The 21,019-nt window shown below is 32.6% G+C and overlaps 1 protein-coding gene and 1 long non-coding RNA gene across 4 annotated transcripts in view; both read right to left on the bottom strand.

Annotated features, from left to right (window-relative positions):
• The window catches only part of LOC134696168 (uncharacterized), a 39,199-nt gene that overhangs the window by 4,736 nt on the left and 13,444 nt on the right, over positions 1 to 21,019 (bottom strand). For all 3 annotated transcript variants that reach the window (XM_063557826.1, XM_063557825.1, XM_063557827.1), the window contains one exon: positions 20,835 to 20,862. In XM_063557826.1, coding sequence (XP_063413896.1) covers positions 20,835 to 20,862 — 28 coding nt within the window. The remainder of the gene's footprint in view (positions 1 to 20,834; positions 20,863 to 21,019) is intronic.
• LOC134696209 (uncharacterized) lies at positions 774 to 8,424 on the bottom strand. Its single transcript, XR_010102916.1, has 4 exons — positions 8,243 to 8,424; positions 4,488 to 4,648; positions 3,459 to 3,575; positions 774 to 892 (listed from the first exon to the last, which is right to left on the bottom strand). It is a non-coding gene; the product is annotated as an uncharacterized LOC134696209 (long non-coding RNA).

The raw sequence follows: 21,019 nt of genomic DNA, 5'->3' as shown, positions 1-21,019 counted from the left end.
GATTTTATATGTGTGCATAAATAAATTTCTTGGAAGAGGGGTCTAAGTACAGCACAAACAACATTTTCAATCGCCAAAAAAATGAAAAGTATATTTTAACAACTGCATTTGACTAGCATTCTAGCAGGTCCACCAATGAATGATCTGAAACCCTGCTTGCATTGATTGCAAAAAAATCCAGATCAATAGATGTACAAAATGGATCTTAATATAAACAATTCAAAATTAAAAACAACGTTCAAACCCATGATTGCATTGGATAAAAAACACATATATTATATGTATGCATGATAAACAAACTTCTTGGTAGAGAGGTCTATACATGGTAAATCATTACCTATAAGTCAAAGTACAGCCTTCAACAAAGCCTAGGCTCATACCAAACAGTCAGCAGGCAATAAAGGGCCTAAAAAATTACCAGTCTAACCTCTTTCAGACAGGAAAATCAATGGTTTAAGATATATAAAAATTGAGAAACAATTATTAAACACACATAATAAGCCCACTGAACATCAGGTTCTTGACATAGGAAAGGTGCAAACAAATGCACTGGGTTTAAACGTTTTATCTGGCACCAACCTTCACCCTAACCTGATACAGTGGTTCTTGCATTTAAACTAGTAATGATCTTTATCGAAAATATATAAACACTTCCATGACTTTTAAGTTTAGTTGTAAAATCTGTTTTCAAAGCTATATCAATATAAATGTTTCTCACTCTTTACAAATATTTACAGATGACAAATATTTCAGTTATGTTTTAGTCAACTTTAATTTTCAAATAAATAGAATTGTATAAGCAACAAAAATGAATTAAATTAATGTTAAATATTTGATTCCAAACTATGGACACATGGATCTTCTTTCTTGCATGCTGAAGTTGTTTTCTTATCTGTAAATATAGATTGAAATAAAATATTAATTTACATGGCATCTATGAGTTTGTTTAATGATAATTTCAGCTTTAAAAAAAATTTACAACAATATCTACTTATAGACTTGTGTATTATCTGTTCTTGATATGTATTCCAACATATATAGTATTACACTGTAGTATCTTTGCATAACTGAACTAAAGCAAAATTGAAAATCAATAAAAGAACAGAGTTGCACATATCTTACATGCATCTATTAAATACAAGGGCAATAACTCAATAAATGAGTTCCAATGTCCCCCATGTTTCACATATATCTTATCAATTAAATATAAGGGCAACTACTCAATAAATGAGTTCCAATGACGCCATGTTGCACATATCTTATCTCTTAAATACAAGGGCAATAACTCAATGGTGAATGTGTTCATGTGACACAAATATCATATAAAGTTATAAAGGGACATAACTGAAGAGCATGTAAATGTGATGCTCCCCAAATTTGTATTTGATCCGAGTTTTGTGGTAATAAGTATGGTGTATAAGTTTTATATCATTTTGTGAAGGCAAACTCAAGTTAGTGAACTGAAAGGAAAAACTCAGCATTTTTTCCATTTTTTAAAGGGTCATAATATAGATATATTACAAAAGGATGTGGTATGAGTGCTAATGAGACAATTCTCACTCCAATTCACAATTTGAAAAAGAAAAAAATATTATAGGTCAAAGTATGGGCTTCATCATAGAGCCTTAGCTCACAGAGAACAGTAGGCTATAAAGGACCCCAAAAATGACTAGTGTAAAACCATTCAAAAGGGAAAACCAACAGTCTAATCTATGTAAAAAAATCAGAAAACGTTTAAATTCTAGATCATTAAAAGTGACAACACCCAAATTAAATTTTCCTCTTTTTTTTGCAGTAATAAGAAATGTTTACAAGTTTCGTTACTTTTGGTTGAAGCTAACTTAGGTTAGAAAAACAGAAACTGAAAATCTAGCAGTTTTTCCATTTGTAAAGGGGCATAACTCTTAAACAGTTAAAATGAAACCACCAATAATCAATCTTGACACATGTTTTGTGTCAATATGATAAGCATTCTGTATATGTTTCATAACATTTAGTTAAGTTATTTAAAACTAAAGTTAGAGATTGGAAACCAACTTTGATCATTGAATATTATTTTTCCTGGTATTATTATTGATTTTGTTATCAGTAAATCAAAAGCAAACTAAATAATACTGTTATATATACATATAGATTCATAGATCTATAATCTGTCTTTACCTGTATCTTAGCATTGCACAAAGTCATGTTTTTCTCTGACTGTTTATGACTTTTTTACACTAAATCCATTGGATGTTGGATGTGTACTGATTGATAATTAGTTGATGCATGAATTTTAATTAGATGATAGTGGCTTTGAACTAGCTGACAGTAACTGTGAGTACTCTCAGATGTGCACTTGGTGTTTTTTTTGTTGTTTGGATAAATATACAAGTACTCAGCCCGTCTACTCTGTGTTGTATGACTGTTTATATCATTTGATGAATTGATCCTTTTTCAACTGAGTTTTATAGAATATTTGTTCTTATGTTGTCATAGTTGTACTGTCACACCACTGTCCCAGGTTAGAAGGAGGGTTGGATCTCCCTAACATGTTGAACCCACCCCACACATTCTGTATGTTTGTGCGGCTGCCTGTCCCAAGTCAGGAGCCTGTTATTTAACGGTTAATGTTTGTTGATGTGTTAAATTATTTTTTTTTAGTTAATTTTTGTACATAAATCATTTGTAAAATTAGGTGGCTTGTTTTCTAATTTGAATTGTTTTACATTTATCATTTCAGGGCCTTTTATAGCTGACAATGTGGTTTGGGCTTTGCTTATTGTTGAATGTTGTACAAGACAAAACACAAAACTTAATTATAACCATTGAACCATGAAAATGGGATCAAGGTCAGATGACACGTGCCAGTTAGACATGTACAACATACAGTCCTTCCATAAATTGAACATACAACACCTATTGTTTATAGTATCTGAGATATGGATTTGACCACCAAAACTTAACCTTGTTCACTGATCCATGATATGAGGTGCACTCGGAGTGAGGTCAAATGAAAACTGTCTGACATGCATGAGGCCATTGCAAGTTACACTCATACCAAATATAGATATATCCTATTACATATAAGAGAGAATTTTAACATGACAAATAAATCTTAACTTTTTTTTCAAGTAGTCACTGAACCATGAAAATAAGTCAAGGACATTGGACATGTGACTGATGGAAACTTCATAATATAAGGCATCTATATACAAAGTATGAAGCATCCAAGTCTTCCACCCTCTAAAATTTAAAGCTTTTAAGAAGTTAGCTGCCACTGCCAACACCACCAGATCACTATCCCTATGTCGAGCTAAGCTTTCTGCAACAAAAGTTGCAGGCTTAACAAAAATCTGGTAAGAATTGTACACATTAGACCACTCATAAGGCAATTTTCCATATAATTAATGTTTTCAAGGGGCATGTATATACATTATCTATACCTGCTATATATTTTAATAGTTAAGTCTTAATACCTTAAACAAACAGCCTTCAAGTTCCTCAGGAATGCCAGGAAACACTTTCTAGTAAATAAGATATATGTTCTATCCCAATTGATTCATTCTCTAAATTTTATATGCAAAATATTTCCCCTGAAATAAAAAAATGATTACTAATTCATGTGATCATGCATACTAATATGTCATGTATGTTGTTGACATTGGAAACAAATGTTTTGCATTACTTATCAATACATGTACATGTATAAATAATGTTTATTATAAATACATGTACATGTACTTTGACCAAGAGGATACTATAATATTTCTGTGGAAAAGTTTCATTTCTTTCACAATAAATATATATTTTGTGTACATGTACAAAAACAATTTCATTAATCTCAGGGATAAAACTTCCAGTGCATACATGTACTACATGTTTTTGCTAGCTGGAACTCATTCACTTTACTGAATAAGCTAGTTCAGAAGAAATTTTGCAATTGCTATACATATATATTGTAGTTTGTTGTTCATGTCATATAGTAGTAATGCATTAATACAATGTACGTCAGGAAAAATGTCCCAACATTGTTTGGTAATCATGGTATTTTCACCCTAACTAATAATATTATAGATCATGTAGATATCAAAATTTTTTTTGGGACCATAACTCTGGACTACCATTCAAAGTTGATCTTTAACTTGTCATGATAAAACTTTATAACAAACATTAAATCAATATCTTCAAGAACAAAGTAAAAAGGTGTGGAAAACTGATTTGCCTGACTGATGAATTGACAGACAGACAGATGGAGTGCAAACCTTAAGTCCCCATCAACTTCATCGGTAGGAGACTAATTAAAGCAAATTACAAAATCAAGATTCTTTATTCAAAGCAAATTTATTATAAAGTTATTAACATAAACATGATAAAGAGTAAGCAATTTTTCTTCTAAACATTTATTAAAGGTACAAAAATGTAGCAGGATAAGCAGTAAACCTTCACCTTCAGTCCCAACTTTGGGAACACTGATAATTTTTATTGATAAATACATTTGTACTTACACCATGTACACATGTCATATATCTGTTTCAGTGTTTCTAGCTGCAGCACATGTCTGAATTCTTATTTCTTGTGAACTTCATTTTACTCCTTTAGCATGTTTAGCCTTTCATGCCTTTCCAGTTCTGGGGCAATTTGCCAAATGTTTCATTTCTTGTGAATCCTAGTAGAAATCAAATATCAAAATAATAAAATTGCTGGGTTTCAGTTTTTAATTTTCTAAAAAAAATAAACACATTTTAATTTTATTTATATATCTATTATATACATGTTATAGGGCATGGGTGGTTTGTAATAATATATATGTTAGCGGCAATAAGTGAAATTAGGCATTAAGCTTAAATCCTAGGCAATAAGCTAACGCCTAGGCATTAAGTTATTGCCTGAAATTTTCAGGTATTAAGCTTATTACCTGAAATTTTATGATGATTATTCATCCTATTGCCGAACATAATTTTAGGCAATAAGTGAAATCTGGAATGAATGCATATTTGGTGATTTATTCTTGATATAACGGAGTTACTTTATTTATTTCTTATATAACATGTGAAAATATACATTCATTTGACAGATCTTCAAATTTAGTAATTTATTTAGTAACTTTAGCAGTTAAAAAACAGAATTTTACACATTCTTTTTTCATTTTTTGTGATATTACAAAATTTTCAGTAAAAAAAAATTAAAAAAGTGATTGTTATAATCCAATTAAACAAGGAGGAGATTATATAAAATAATTTTAATATCTATTTGAAATTTTTTTAACTGCACTAGTAGAACTGATTTAAACTGGTCAAAAGGAGACAAAATCAAAATGTGATTTTTTTGCTCACACCATTTTTAATGTTTTTTTTATAGGATAAGTAAATTATCTTTATTAAAAGTTTCACAACTCGTGATAACAAAATTATTTGAACACAAATTTTTATCAAGTTTTCATATTTTTAGATTATTATTTTAATATAGATAACATATCTTATTAGAAATTTTATTTCCAGTCTCTTGTGGAGTGATGAGACACTTCCATTTCAGCTCCCTCAAAACATGATTTTACTGATTATATGTAAAATTTTAACTATTTGCAGTTAGTTCGTTCAATTCTAATATAAAACGTAGTTATATTGTTTACTTATGTTTTGTTTCATAGAGTTTACCATGTACAACTATTATAATTCAAAACTAATATTTATTTTCTAATAATTAGTCGGTTTTTATATAAAAGTTGTTGGCTAATTAAAGTAAATTTGATACAATATTATTTTTTTTCATTCAAAATTTTGCTATTTGTTTTACGTCAATACGCGGTTCAGACATCCTAGCTAAGATAATCCTCAGATAGCTTTAATGTGCATGCTGAGACTTGTCGTAAGTCGGTCCTAACTTTATCATAATTTCTGTCCTAAGAATATCTTATAGGATCATTCTTAGAACAGTTTCGTTAAACAGGCCCCAGTTCTCATAATGTTATTATTTTACAAATATATTGTTATTTAAACGAATAAATGTCTTTTATTTACTCGTATTTATATTTTAGGCATTAAGCTTAATGCCTGCACACATTTTTCAGGATTTAAGCTTAAATCCTAGGATTTAAGACTAATGCCTAACATCATTTAGGCAATATACTTACTGCCTAGGCGTTAGCTTATTGCCTAGGATTTAAGCTTAATGCCTAATTTCACTTATTGCCGCTAACATATATACATGTATATACATGTATGCCTTAAGATTTTCCAGATTTTTAATAGGTGACCTATAGTTGTTAATGTCTGTGTCATTTTAATCTCTTGTGGACAGTTGTCTAAACAGCAATCATACCACATCTTCTTTTTACATTTTTTATATAGCTTGTACAATGTTTTACTGATAGTAAATTTGGAGGAGAAAACAGCAAATTTTGCTAAAGGGTCTACAGGAGGAACCTATAAATCATTGTAAGCACAAATAAATCAATTTCTAGTCTGCAGAAGCAACCAAACTTGAACACTCGTTCTCATTGTTGAATGCCTTACAGTGACCTATACTTTCTAATTTCTGTGCCATTTGGTCTTATGTCCGAGAAGAGTCTCATTGGTAATCATACCATGCCATGTCACTTTTGTTTTATATTTCAAACTTCATTCTTTTTGAAACACAAAATATTATGCATTTAACTTTCAAATATCTAATGGATGCCAGGTCTTAAACATGGTAAAACTTTCCAAGCTGCACAGGTAAGTATGTACAAATGTACACAGAAGAGTTTTTGAGGTGTAAAACAGAGAATACAGCCACTTTTGTCCGTTCGTGATGATGAATCTTTTAAGGTTTACACTGTATGACTCTTTCTGTAGCCTTTTTTGTACAAACTTTTTAAACTTTAATTGTATAAATACTACAGATATAATGCATACTAGACATGCTAGAGATAGGTCAGTTTGTACATATACCCAGGAGAAACTTGATGCATTAAGCATTATTATTTACTGTTTCATTGCATTTACATAAAAAAGAGGACTTTGTGCCAAATAAACCAAGATTTTTATAGAAAATCCACAGAGATTGTTGTTATATAATTTGAAACAAACATGTAGATTACTCACTTGCTTTTCTATGATTTCCTTGTGTTTATTTTTTTGCAAAAAGATTTAAGCAACCTGTAAACATGGTAAATTCCAAAACCGCTCGTGCTGAGTCACAAAGTTGAGCGCACCCTGGTCCATATTTACATGACTTACATTTGTTTTAACCATGCAATAACTACTTTAATAAACTTGTTTTAAGAAAATAAATGCTAGCACTGCACATGCTGCATGCAATAATCTATCAGTCCTAAAGTTGCCAAATATGAGATAATCATTACAACATTGTACAAGGATGAAGGCTGTGGATTTTCTATAAAATTTCCATATGTTTAACATTGAATCAACACAAGGGTACATAATCCTTAAGTCACCCGTTTAGTAATGAGTTGTCAAACCTATTTGCAATCGCATTTTTTCACTTTTTCATAAGTGGGGCGAGTTGGAAAACAAGTACAAGAGAGGGGCGATGTGTTAGAAGGTTGGACAAGTAAAGTAATCTCGGACTAGATGAGTTGGTGAACCAGTGGGTCGATTTTCCATTGGGGCAAGTTGTTATAAATGGATTTTAACTGTATGAAACACAGAGGCTTGTTTAGTGGGTCTAGTCCCAGATTACTCTGACGTCCAACGTCTGTTTTGCCAGACAAGCAGGGGCCGTGGGACGTCAAAGCTCGTCCGTATCAAAAAGTGGATATTTGTCCACCTAAATAGATGCGCTGCTTATTTGCTTCTGGTGTAGCTGCAGAACCGTAGCTCTTAGGTCCTTATGTTGTCCGCAAATAGTAAAAAAATAACATACATGTAAGGACCTAAGAGCTACGGTTCCGCAGCTACTTCTGGTGCTGACTGACAACCTTGGAATTATATATATGAATTATATAAATCGGGCATCAATCTGTTCATTTTTCATTTATCTTTTCATTTATGTAAGTTTCACCTACCTGCCATCTTTAAGTTTCCATATTTAAACAGTTTTGACATTTCCACTTTTTGATATGGGACGAGCTCTGACGTCCCACAGCCCCAGCTTGTCTGGCAAAACAGCCGTTGGACGTCAGAGTAATCTCGGACTGTATAAGTGGGTCAGACGATGTTTTACCTGTTTACCTGTTTACTGTCAACCTTGTCTGACCCACTAAACAAGCCACTGTGCATGCAATAATTGAAAAGTGGCAATAAAATATCTCTATATGTACCTTTTCTTCGTTCTCCTTAACGATGCTATAATATCTATCTGTATTTAACACTGGAAACTGGTCAAGATGCGTTCCCACTGGTCATTCCTTCACAAGTCACAATGTCAAGAGTGTATGTAAGTTTCACTTCCGGTATGACGTAGATTCACAAAAATCGTGCAGACGAAAATATTGAGGTGAGGCCAAACAAACAAAAAACAAAAAATGAATCTGATAAGTACAAATTTGTAAAGGTGTGATCTTCTTTGGGAACATAGTGATATTTACTTATAGTAGCATTTTTATTTAGCCATTTTTTTTCTAATTTGCACAAATATCAGAAGAGACGGTCTTTGACTTTGAGTTTCAGAATATTTATTTCCAACTGAAGGTGGCCAGACCAGGACCAGCATATTTATTTTCTGCTCCTCTAAAAAGTGACATGAAATCTGCAACCCTCTCCCCCAAATGGTCTTACCCTAAGAAAATCCCAGCTTTTATGGTACAGATCCACAGGCGGATTTAGGTGGGGACAAGGGGCTGCTTTTCAGGGGAAAAAATGGTTGGTTTAAAGGAGAATCAGTGATTATTCACTGAAACAAGACTGGAGCAGCAGTCAGTGGGCCCCCACTTAGTATATTCAAATTTTTTTTATGAACATTTCTGGATCCGTCACTGAGATCCCACACTTTGGTAAAATAAAGTTATAAAAATAGGGACTACCCGAGTGGAAAAAAAGGGGGGGGGGGGGGGGTGATGTTAATTTGTCTGGTTGCTATTGCTGGTCGCAATTGAATGGTTTGATATATTATTTGATTTGATTTAGTTTTTATTTCTGCAATTGTTCAAACAATTGAAATCATTGCATTTAAATTTAATGTAATTATTCAGCTCAGCTTTGGATGCTGTGATGAGCAATTCTTTTTTATCATTATGGCCCCACCTATGATAGTTGATGGGAATTATGTTTTTGGTCTGTGGGCCTGTTCGTGCTTCCATTCGTCTGTCTGTCCCACTTCAGGTTAAAGTTTTTGGTCAAGGTAGTTTTGATCAAATTGAAGTCCAATCAAGTTGAACCTTAGGGAAGCAAGTTAACTCGTACCACTGAAAACTCGTACCATGTAAACTCGTACCAAGAAAGTAACTCATACCACTGGAAAGTCGTACCATCAAAAAATATAAATCCCAAATTACGAATATTTTATGCTTTTTTTTGGTATGCCAAACATTGCCGAATAAGAGTTTTGACGGTACCACACGATCATGGTCCACTTAACATAGAAAATGATAGTGCGAGTGGGGCATCTATGTATTATGGACACATACTTGTTGTATTCTATTCTATTATTCTAATAATTATGATAGTAATAAGTGTGAATATTATAGGCATATATGGCAAGCAGACCAGTGATGTTATTGGCTTTTTTCAAAACAACATCTAGCCTTTTTTATTGAGAAAATATGTGTCATGCATTTTTATCAAATTGGGAGATTTAAAAAAAACCATGATTTTGACTGAAACTTTAATTTGCAGTACTGAAACTTCAATTTGCCGACCCTCTTTTAGGAGCCAAACCCTACTTTGAAATTAAATCCTGAAATTTAAGGCAAACGGTATCACTGCAGACAGAGACAATTATTTCATTATATTTTCTTTTTTGTGGCCAGAATACTTATTATTTTCATTTGTGATAATTAAGGTAAGATTATTTGTTTCAAACTTAACATTTGCTAATTGCTTCTAGTTGGGGACGGAATATATTTATTTCCAGAATCTGCCACCAGACATTGTCAGAATATAATGGTCATACAAGCTCATATTTGTACAATTGGTTGTAACACCAATATAAAATAAGGAGATATGATTTCTATTAACAGTCAGAGCTCAGACATAAATAAGTCTGAATTTGCTGTTGACTCATACATGTATCTAGGTCTAAATTTGTAAGTTTAAGGATTTGTCTCCCTTTAATGCAAGATAGAATACAGCTTTGATAAGTCAAGTATTGTTAAGCAAGAAATAATTGATCAGAATCAAAAAGTTGCAAATATCGACTCCTACAATGTAATAAAGAAGATGACCATCATTAAGTATGATTGCCAATGAATGATACAACTGTCCACAAGAGACCAAAATGACACAGACATTAACAACTAAAGGTCACCATACTGCCTTCAACAATGAACAAAGCCCATACCGCATAGTCAGCTATAAAAGGCCCTGATAAGAAAATGTAAAACAATTCAAACAAGAAAACTAACAGCCTTATTTTTAAAAAAAAATGAACGAAAAACAAATATGTAACACATAAACAAACGACAATCACCGAATTACAGGCTCCTGACTTGGGACAGGCACATACAGAAATAAAGTTGCGGGTTTAAACATGTTAGTCAGTCAAGGGTCTAACTTAAATAAGTTATCAGGGAAAAATAACATGCATGTTGTTATTACAGACACTTTCATGAGTTGTCTTCTCTTTTTTCCTGAATCTGTAATAACATATGTTGGTTATCAGTGAAATATACCAAAATTGTTTATCTTTAATGGGCACTTGGGAATTCTTAGAAACTTTTGCGCAGTAGCTTAATAAATTACCTTGATAACTAATTTTCTAATTCCATTAATACAATTATGATTAACCATGGTAAATCAATGAGACAAGGCTTTTAAGGGAAATTAAACTGTAATAACCAGGCTTATGTTATTACAAGCATGTAATTTACTATATCAGAGTAAATGAGACACTTGGAATCTTGCACAGTGCCTCATTACAAGCTCTGATCATCATTTCTTACAATGAATTGAAATACATTCTTATGCAAGTCAGAGCAAAGTCTTTAAAGAGATATAGAGAAGCTGCAATAACACCCATTGGTTATTGCAGGAATGTATTTTCTGTAATAACATAGGTGTACTATGCATGATTGGTAACATATTTGCAAAGATTAGTATACATAAAGAAAATTATAATATCAATAGAACTTGAGAAAAATTTAACAAAATATAGGTTGTATTATTTTCTCTTTGAAACATGTAACAATACATATGTTATTACATGTATTACAGTTTTTTGATATTTCAGCTCACAATAACAACATGTATGTTATTTTTCTCTAATAACTTATTTAAGTTAGACCCTTGACTGTTAGTGGGATCCCAACCCTCCCCTAACCTGGAAGTTATTTTAATGTAACTGGAGTGGAAGTTTCCACTGGCTTAGTTTTCCCGTTGTCTACCTAAGTTCTGGGATATTCGACACACTACTAAAACCGCGTAAACATTAAGATATAAAAAAGAAGATATGGTCTGATTACCAATGAGACAATTATCCACAAAAGACCAAAATGACACAAACATTAACAATTATAAGTCACCGTACAGCCTTCAACAATGAGCAAAGCCCATACCGCATATAGTCAGCTATAAAAGGCCCCGATAAGACAATGTAAAACAATTCAAACGAGAAAACTAACAGCCTTATTTATGTAAAAAAATGAACGAAAAACAAATATGTAACACATAAACAAACGACAACCACTGAATTACAGGCTCCTGACTTGGGACAGGCACATACAGAAATAATGTGGCGGGGTTAAACATGTTAGTGGGATCCCAACCCTCCCCAAACCTGGGACAGTGGTATAACAGTACAACATAAGAAGAACTATAAAAATCAGTTGAAAAAGGCTTAACTCATCAGATAGACAAAACATACAAGTGGATGTGGCAGATGTTTATTTTATGACATACATTATGGTTTAACATACGATTATATGAATAAATACGGTTAATTCAGTTTCTCAGATACAATTCAGTAATAAGGTCATTTACACCAGTCCAAATCAATATATATATACAAGTCTTGGGTATCAGACTACTGGATAATAACGGTTCAGACTGTCAATGTTAACTTTTTCTGCTTTACAATGTATTAAAGTCAGTTTCTCATATTCTATTCAGTAAGAAGGTCATGTATAATTGATGTCTGGAATGAATGTAAGGTGCACGTCTGTCTGGCATGGTTCATTTGACCTTGACTGAATTTTCATGGTTTGCAGTGGCGGATCCACAACTTTTCCTGAGGGGGGCCCAGTCATGCTACAATGATTCCCTTTATAATCAACCATTTTTTTCCCACGAATTGTGGATCCGCCTTTATGAAATTGGTCCATATTAAGCTTTCCTTGTTTGGTACTTTCTTACTACAATGTATTAGCAGTACATGTATGTCAACTATATTTTTTGCATGTAATAATTGTCAGGTGATGCATGTCTGTCTGATTTCCTTTATCTGACCTTTACCGCATTTTCATGAATCATTGTTAATTATATAATGTAAAGTTTATATGAAATTTATCTCTGGTATAATCAATACAAAATATTGTGTGCACTCTAGTTAGTTTTAATAAATTTCAATTATTAGATATTTTATAAATAAACAATTTATAAAATGTTTTTATCTGACATTTCAGTTTTTACCTTTGAAACTGCAGTTGAACATGACACTTATTCTGAATGAGTCAAATTTGCTTACTTTAGAATATAAATACAAAATAATTAGGGCCTATTAGATAGACAGGTTGCCCTAAAGTGATCAGTCGTCTGTCTGTCTGTCCATCTGGTCTGTCTGTCTGTCCGTCTGGTCTGGTCTGGTCTGGTCTGGTCCTGTCTGTCTGTCTGTCTGTCTGTCTGTCTGTTTTTTTGGCTTTCGGTCTTTCCTACATCTAGAGAACCTTATGATTTCATGATGAGACTTGAAGTTTGGAACCCAGAGCTCACACACCAATACACTGATCCACGGTTAAAAGTAATAAAAAGGATTTAATTAAAATATTACATCCAAATTTATTCCATTTAATATTTTTATAAATGAATAACTATATACCTTAACTCTTGGACTTCTGACATCATGGTAAAGGCAAATTTTATTTATTTATGCTAGTCATTTGTGTCAGATCAATGCAATATTCATAATATTTTTTATGAAAAATTACAAAATAAAACTAATAACTGGTTACTTTACAACCAATTGTTACTCATTCATCATATTTATTATCAAATTTTCCAGGCATTTGAATCTACAATGATCTACATGATCTATGGTCCAAAAGTTCAAGAAGAACTGAATACATATATATATGTGAATAGATTTATTGGTTAAAAGAAAGAAAACTGCTAAGGTCAGTATGACATTAAAAATGAATTAATAATGATTATATCAGTATACAAAAACATGTTTTTGTCGAGCCTTCGACTTTAGTTGAAAAAGCGAGACTAAGCGATCCTACATTCCGTCGTCATCGGTGTCGTCGTCTTCGGCGGCGTCCACAAATATTCACTCTGTAGTTAAAGTTTTTGAAAATTAAATAACTTTCTTAAACTATACTGGATTTCTACCAAACTTTGACAGAAGCTTGTTTATGATCATAAGATAGTATCCAGAAGTAAATTTTGTAAAAATAAAATTCTATTTTTTCTGTATTTTATTTATAAATGGACTTAGTTTTTCTGCGGGGAAACATACCATTCACTCTGTGGTTAAAGTTTTTAAAATTTGAATATCTTTCTTAAACTATACTGGATTTCTACCAAACTTGGACAGAAGCTTGTTTATGATCATTAGATAGTATCCAGAAGTAAAGTTTGCAAAAATAAAATTCCATTTTTTCTGTTTTTTACTTCTAAATGGACTTAGTTTTTCTGCGGGGAAACATTACATTCACTCTGTGGTTAAAGTTTTTTAAAAATGTTTATATCTTTTTTCAACTATCCTGGGTTTGTACCAAACTTGGACAGAAGCTTGTTTATGATCATAAGATAGTATCCAGAAGTAAATTTTGTAAAAAAATTAATCCATTTTTTCCGTATTAATACTTTTAAACGAACTAAGGTTTTCTGCCCGGAAACAACACATTCACTCTGTGGTTAAATTTAAAAAAAATTAATAACTTTCTTATACTCTTTTAAATTTGTACCAAACTTGGACAGAATCTTCTTACAATCAAAAGATAATATCAAGAGGAATATTTTTATTGATTGTTTTCTTCAGTTTTGTTGAGCCTGGGAGTTACAGCAAAAGTAGGCGAGACACTGGGTTCCTCGGAACCCTTACAATTTTTTTATGAAAGCAGGCAGCGAAAGAGTTTGTCCATAAGAAAATATATTTTAAAAGGATCACATAACTTTTATTTTTTTTAAAGGACTGAGGGTTATAAATGAAGGTATAGAACAATACAAAAATACTTCTAGTGATCAGTGTCTTTCTGTCTGTCTGTCTGGTTTGTCATGTCAGTTTTCATAAACAAGGCTAGCTTCTTAAAAAGTTGATCAGAGTTTGTAAAGAATGGATGGTGATTTTACATGTATCACAAATTAATTGACATGTACAAAACTGTATATCATGTATATTGGATTAGTCTGGGATTAAGAAAGAAAGAGTTAACGTAGCAACAACAAACCACAGACTGTAATGAGTTCACAGGAATGGTCAAAAGTTTACACATCATGTTTTTAAACAAGGAATAACAAGAACAGGAATTATAAAGTAGCTTCAACTTAGATAGAACTCAATAAGACCAATTGACCAACCAACAATGATGATTAATTAAATAAAAACAGTAGTTTAATGTAGACCTGAATGAGGGGGGCAAACAGATGAAGGATGTTAGGACTCTGTTTAGATTGGACCACTCACATGGCAACACTTTAACAACAGGTTACATGCTAGAGTTACCAGATGAGCATTATGCTGAAATAGAAGATATCTTTTTCTGTCCAGTGGCAAGTAATATCAACTGCATTTTTTGGAACACCTCCTTAGAATGAGATATTATAAATGGTAGAAAATACAAAATATATTTGATACCGGTTCAACTTTATCAGCCATTGGGGAATCATTCTTCTACATGCATATGAGACACTGTCACACAATTACCTTGTAAACATCAAAGGAATGCTGATCCAATTCCATCATCAGGTGGAGTCCTCCTTCCTTGGCTGTTTCGGCGCTATTCCACAACAACCTCCAGAGGTGCGCCGGCTCAGGTGATCAATCTGAACCTGGAACTGGATGGCCTACACGGCTCCGATGTCTCAGCTGATGTCATTGCTGTTCTTCTGTAACTGAATGCTGAACATTCTGTATATCTTTATCTGTCCATTATCTACACAATGACTGTTCATTGTTCTATCACTTTGCACTTTTCCACACTTCGTCTCTTTTCCTCCAAATCCACTGTGATGCCATTTCTGCTTCTCTACACACTTCTGTAATCAGTGTTTTCTCTCTGCTCCTACCACTCCCAAGGTCCTAAGTGCTCTCCACATTGACTGTCCTGCAAAGCCCCTGCATCCACTTTCTATTGCCAAACACCACGTCCTCCATCCCCCCTGTTTGCAATTCTCCTTCTAGCTGCTGGTATTTTGCCATCTTTCTTTCATAAGCTTCCTCTAATCTGTCTTCCCATGGGACTGTCAGTTCCAGCAAGACCACCTGCCTAGTTCCCTGTGACCAAATGACTATATCTGGTCTTAGCGATGTTGCTGCTATTTCTGCTGGTAAACTCATGCGTTGATGTATGTCTGCTGTCATCTGCCAGTCTGATGCTGTTCCAAGTATCCCTAAACCTTCTGCCTGGTTGTCTTTCTTTTCTCCAGCCCTCACAAAATTTACAAATGTGAATCCGATGTTCTTCTGCATCAAGTATATCATGCATCTCCCACACTATTGGAATCTTTGGATTAAATTATGGAGTAGCTGGAGACTCACAATTACTCATACATTTGATATATATATATATATACAAGACATCAATTAAGAAATAATTTATGAGGCTTGAATTTATTCTGATTTTACTATATGTTGGCTCTTGATTTTTTCCATTCGAGTGGTAGTGAAGTCTAATAATTTTCAAAATAATGAGAAACAGTTGAACCATACTGCTGCAAAACATATGAAGTTCCAAGCTTGAAGAAATGCTTGTGATTAAGAGAAACCTCATAGAGTAGCAACTGTAAACAACTGACACTAAGGTAAACAAACATTTTCAACAATTTTGTATGTTCTTTAACAATGAGCAAAGCCCATACCTGGTACCACAAAGTAAGCTATAAAAGGCCTTGAACATGTTGAAAGAAAAACATATAACTATAAATTCACACTAGAAAACTAACGGCTATTATCAAGATTATCCAGGCCACAGAACCAGAGTGAAACAATAGTACTAGATTTTATAAATCCTTTCAGTTTCAATCAATGTCGATACTAGTAAGTAAATTTCACTCTCTTTTGTATTGCAAAGATAGATCCTACCTTATACAGATTTTGAATATTGGAGTTATTATACTGCCCTCAATTAATGACTCATCAGCAATTGTCATTATTTGTAAGAAAATTTACCAGAAACAAGGATATATATGTAGTTCAGAGACCATACCGGTAGCATGGGGGGTTTGGACAAACCTTCCCATGAAACCAAATAAGCACTGTTAAAGTCAACATTCTGTTCAAATTGTGGCTGTTACAGTCAAGTTTATGAGTCCAAATACCCCACCCCCCTTGGAAATTCCTGGCTACAGGCCTGGAGACAATTGAACTAGAAGAGCAAAGAAGACATTTGTGACAGATTAAGTAACTACTAAAAAACTGAGAATGGCAATTAGGATTGTGTCAAAGAGACAACAACCTGACGAAAGAGTGGAAAACAGCCAATTGGTCTTCAGGGCCTTCTTTGAATTGTCCAACTCAGGTTAGTACAGTCTGTCAACTGACAACCAACCCCCCTAGTTTGACCTTTTGAACCTTAGTTAGTTAACGCGTCTATAACCCTGGGTCTGGGTAGATTTAGTCGAGTTTCAAGAAGGCGTCAAATAATACAAAAATGTAACAACAAACAAAATTGATACAAAATAATTGTTTTTATGATGTCTCATTTCATGGATTAATGAACAAGGTTCAGTTTTGGTGGTCAAATCCATATCTCAGATACTATAAGAAATAGGTCTAGTATATTTGGTGTATGGAAGGACTGTGAGGTGTACATGTCCAACTGGCAGGTGTGATCTGACCTTGACCCCATTTTCATGGTTCAGTGGTTATAGTTTTTGTGTTTTGGTCTGTTTTTCTTATACTGTATGCAATAGGTCTTCTATATTTTGTGTATGGAATGATTGTAAGGTTTACATGTTTAGCTTGCAGGTGTTATCTGACCTTGACCTCATTTTCATGGTTCAGTGGTCAAAGTTAAGTTTTTGAGTTTTGGTCTTTTTTTCTAATACTATATGCAAAAGGTTAACTATATTTGGTATATGGAAATATTTTATGATCTATATGTCAGTCCCGCAGGTTTTATTTGACCTTGAACTTATTTTCACCGTTCATTGCTCAGTGTTAGGTTTTTGTGTTTTAATTTGTTTTTCTCAAACTGTAGACATGCAATATATCAACTATATTTGTTGTATAGAAGAATTGTTTGCTGTTCATGTCTGTCTGGCATGGTTCATCTGACCTTGACCTCATTTTCATGGTTCATTGGTCAATGTTTAGTTTTCTTGGTTAATGTTAAGTTTATGTGACAGTTGTAATAAAGGTTTATTTTTAGGACTTTCAACATAAAACCAATGATAAGTAAAGAAGACGAGACATTTCAGTGTGTGCACTCTTGTTTCAGATATATTAGGTTTGGTTTTTTTGACCGATCCTAATGTACGATCTGACCCCAAAGATATTTTGGATATTTTTCACTATAAAATATATATCTATATATAACTTCCTACTATACAAATTTTAACATGATTTTATCTGGGAATCCTGAATCTGGCAAGGAACTACTTTTTATAGTTGACTTTGATTACTGTTAAGATTTAACTAAAAACTTTTCTTATATAAGTAGACCTTATAAGTATTCAATTCTAGCAGAAAAATTATGCTAGTACTTACAAAATAGGCTTCAAATCATAATTGTTCAATTAACTTATAAAAAGAAATAAAGGGGGGAAAACATTCCATCCAACAGAATCAAATAAAACATAATTAAAGCATGTGCATGGGTAAAATACAGGCTTCAATAGGTAGCTGCTTAAACAATGTGTCAAGTTCTCTTACCGAAAGCCAGAAATAATACAAGAGCTGATATTCATGTATCAAACTTTTTAGACTAACGGAAATATTCAGATATTGCAAACAACTACAGAAGAGGTTCTGAACTTGGGTCATGGAAATAGTTTAGCAAAAATAATTACAACAATTTGTAGACTAATTACCATGCCAAGGATCTGATAAAAAATAAGTATTTCAATTAAGAAATAAGGAGGCTCAAGGGTACAAACAATTCCGCAAAAATATAAACATTTTATTTCTATACTATTAGTTTTAATTTCATGATATGTTACAAAAATCAACCAATACATCAATTTATTTTGGCCCCAGAAGACATTTAAAATGTTTAAACCATTAAAAAAGCTCCAAAATAACTCCCTTTTGTGAAAAAATGCCATTTTTTTTTTATTTTGCATTAAACTTAAATATCTTTTTTAACTCATTAGTGACCTATATTTTTTATTATTTTTTTCATACAAGTTGTACTAACACTAAACTATTGTAAAAATTAAGCCATTTCTGTAATTAGGTTCTTTTTTTTATTTTGATGTTACCTTTTTTTCTCCTATTAGTTCAACAGAAAAAAATAACCTTTTACTTTTAACAAAAATGCATGCTTTTTTTCGAATGCAGATAGTGAGCCTAAATGAACCGTAACCCCATTATATGGCCATATTTGTATTTTATTTTTCTATTAAGTATTGGTTGAAGTTAATTTTTACCAAAAAACAGAGATTCCTATATTTCAGATTTTTTTTTATTTAAACCCGCTTGCTCCCATAATCAGAGGCGGATTTATGGGGGGGGGGGGGGGGGGGGGGTGGGGGCCAAGCCCCCCCTTTTTGGGAAAAAAATTGCTTATATAGGGAATCACTGAAGGGTGACTGGAGCGGGCCCCCTCTTAGGTCAGTCAGTGGTGCCCCACTTATGGAAATTTCTAGATCCGTCACTGATAATATCATTTTCTGTTTATCTTAAGGATAAAAGAATGATAACCAAAATTTATAAATTAAATAATTGCATTATTTTTTTTCAGAGTACTAGTGCCAAGATCTAGACATTGATTTGGAAACAAAAGAAGACTTCAATTAGAAATGCATAAAATCTGCCATAGATTTGGAACCCTGCACCATAATGAACCGATTTTGGGCATCAATTTAAGGAACAGATATGGATCTATTTATTGCATTTATGAGAGCTCAATTTGAATTGTTTAAAAGGTCAGTTGAGTCTCTAAATTGGTATTTTTCATTTATTCTTTTATACATGTATATGTTTCTTGTGGCTTGCTTTGCTCATTTGGTTTCTTTTCTAGACGTATAATAATCCACTCCTCTCCTGGAAGTGATCAGATTTTGATTTAAATTAAATGTTAAAACTGATCATTGACTGGGTAGGTTTGGTGGAAAATCAACAATGTGTTATTAATATTGGACTTGTATCTTTTTGTAACAATGGTACCTTTGGATTGCTCTATGTTTTTCAATTCTAGATGGGTTTAAACTTTTATTGTTAAAATATTCATTGGCTGTGTCTGTGTTATTTTGAAGATAGAATTGAAATTTCAGAAAGTACATTTTGGACTGTCTTTTCGTTGATTTTTAAGTCACAGTGTTGTCTTTCCTGATTCAAGTTAAGAGTTTTGTCATTTCCCCCATTCCCGTCTTTGTTTTCTTTTTAACTCTTTTTTTATATAACTTGAAAATTTATTTTAAATCTAAGCTGAAGATGTCTAATTCTAACTTAAACAGGCTATTATTTGAACTTGCAATTATTTTTAATTATGGAATTTGCATAATTTCTTGTGTTTAAAATTTTGAATAAATTCCATGTTTTTTTGGTATTATAATCTTTTGAGCGGTTAATAACACTTTCCATACAATATATTATGGTTAGATAGTGTTGTGCTTAGCACAGTACATTCTATTGAAAATATACTATTTTCTTTGTAATAGAAAGTGTTGTGCGCAGCACAGAACATTTCAGTACAGAATAACATGGAATTTATTAAAAATTTCACTAACAATTAATCAAGCAAATTCCATAATTAAAAATAATTTCAAGTTCAAATAATAGCCTGTTCTAATTGAAAACCTATAACTAACCATAAAGATTTTGATATATTGATGATTTAAAAAAAAAAATGGAGAAAGGGGGAGGGGGTTGTGTTATTTATTTGGTTTATTGGGGGGGTTATTTTGAATTTCATTGCCTTAAGTTTTCATTTTGGCAAACATCTTCCTTAATTCATACACAGAATAAAGGATGTGGTGTGTTTTCCAAAACACCAAACACTATTCTAAACCAATGTCTCAAGACATGGATGTGACAAAAATGTGTCTTGAGGCATATCTCAAGACACAGTTTTATATGTCTCAAGATGTCTTGAAGACATGTCTTCAAGACACGGTGTCTATAAGACGCGTCTTTAAGTCCGTCTTGAGACGCGTCTTGGAAATTTGTCTCAAGACATCTTCAGATGTCTCAAGACCATGAGGTTCATTTGCTATGTCATCTCTTTCTCGAATCAATTCAGCAATCCTATCAATAAATAAACTAGGTGTAAAAAAATTATATAGAGATTACAATGTTTTAAAACATTACACCAGATAACTCATTCGCGGTATTCCTGAAAAGACAAATGGGAAAACGTCTTTATTAAAAAAAAAAAGCAATGATTAAGCCTGTAAAGTTGCTA

Source organism: Mytilus trossulus, chromosome 14 (assembly GCF_036588685.1).
Source record: "Mytilus trossulus isolate FHL-02 chromosome 14, PNRI_Mtr1.1.1.hap1, whole genome shotgun sequence".
NCBI classification, from domain to species: domain Eukaryota; kingdom Metazoa; phylum Mollusca; class Bivalvia; order Mytilida; family Mytilidae; genus Mytilus; species Mytilus trossulus.
Note: the sequence above shows the minus strand (reverse complement) of the source record. Positions and strands in the feature narration are given on the sequence as shown.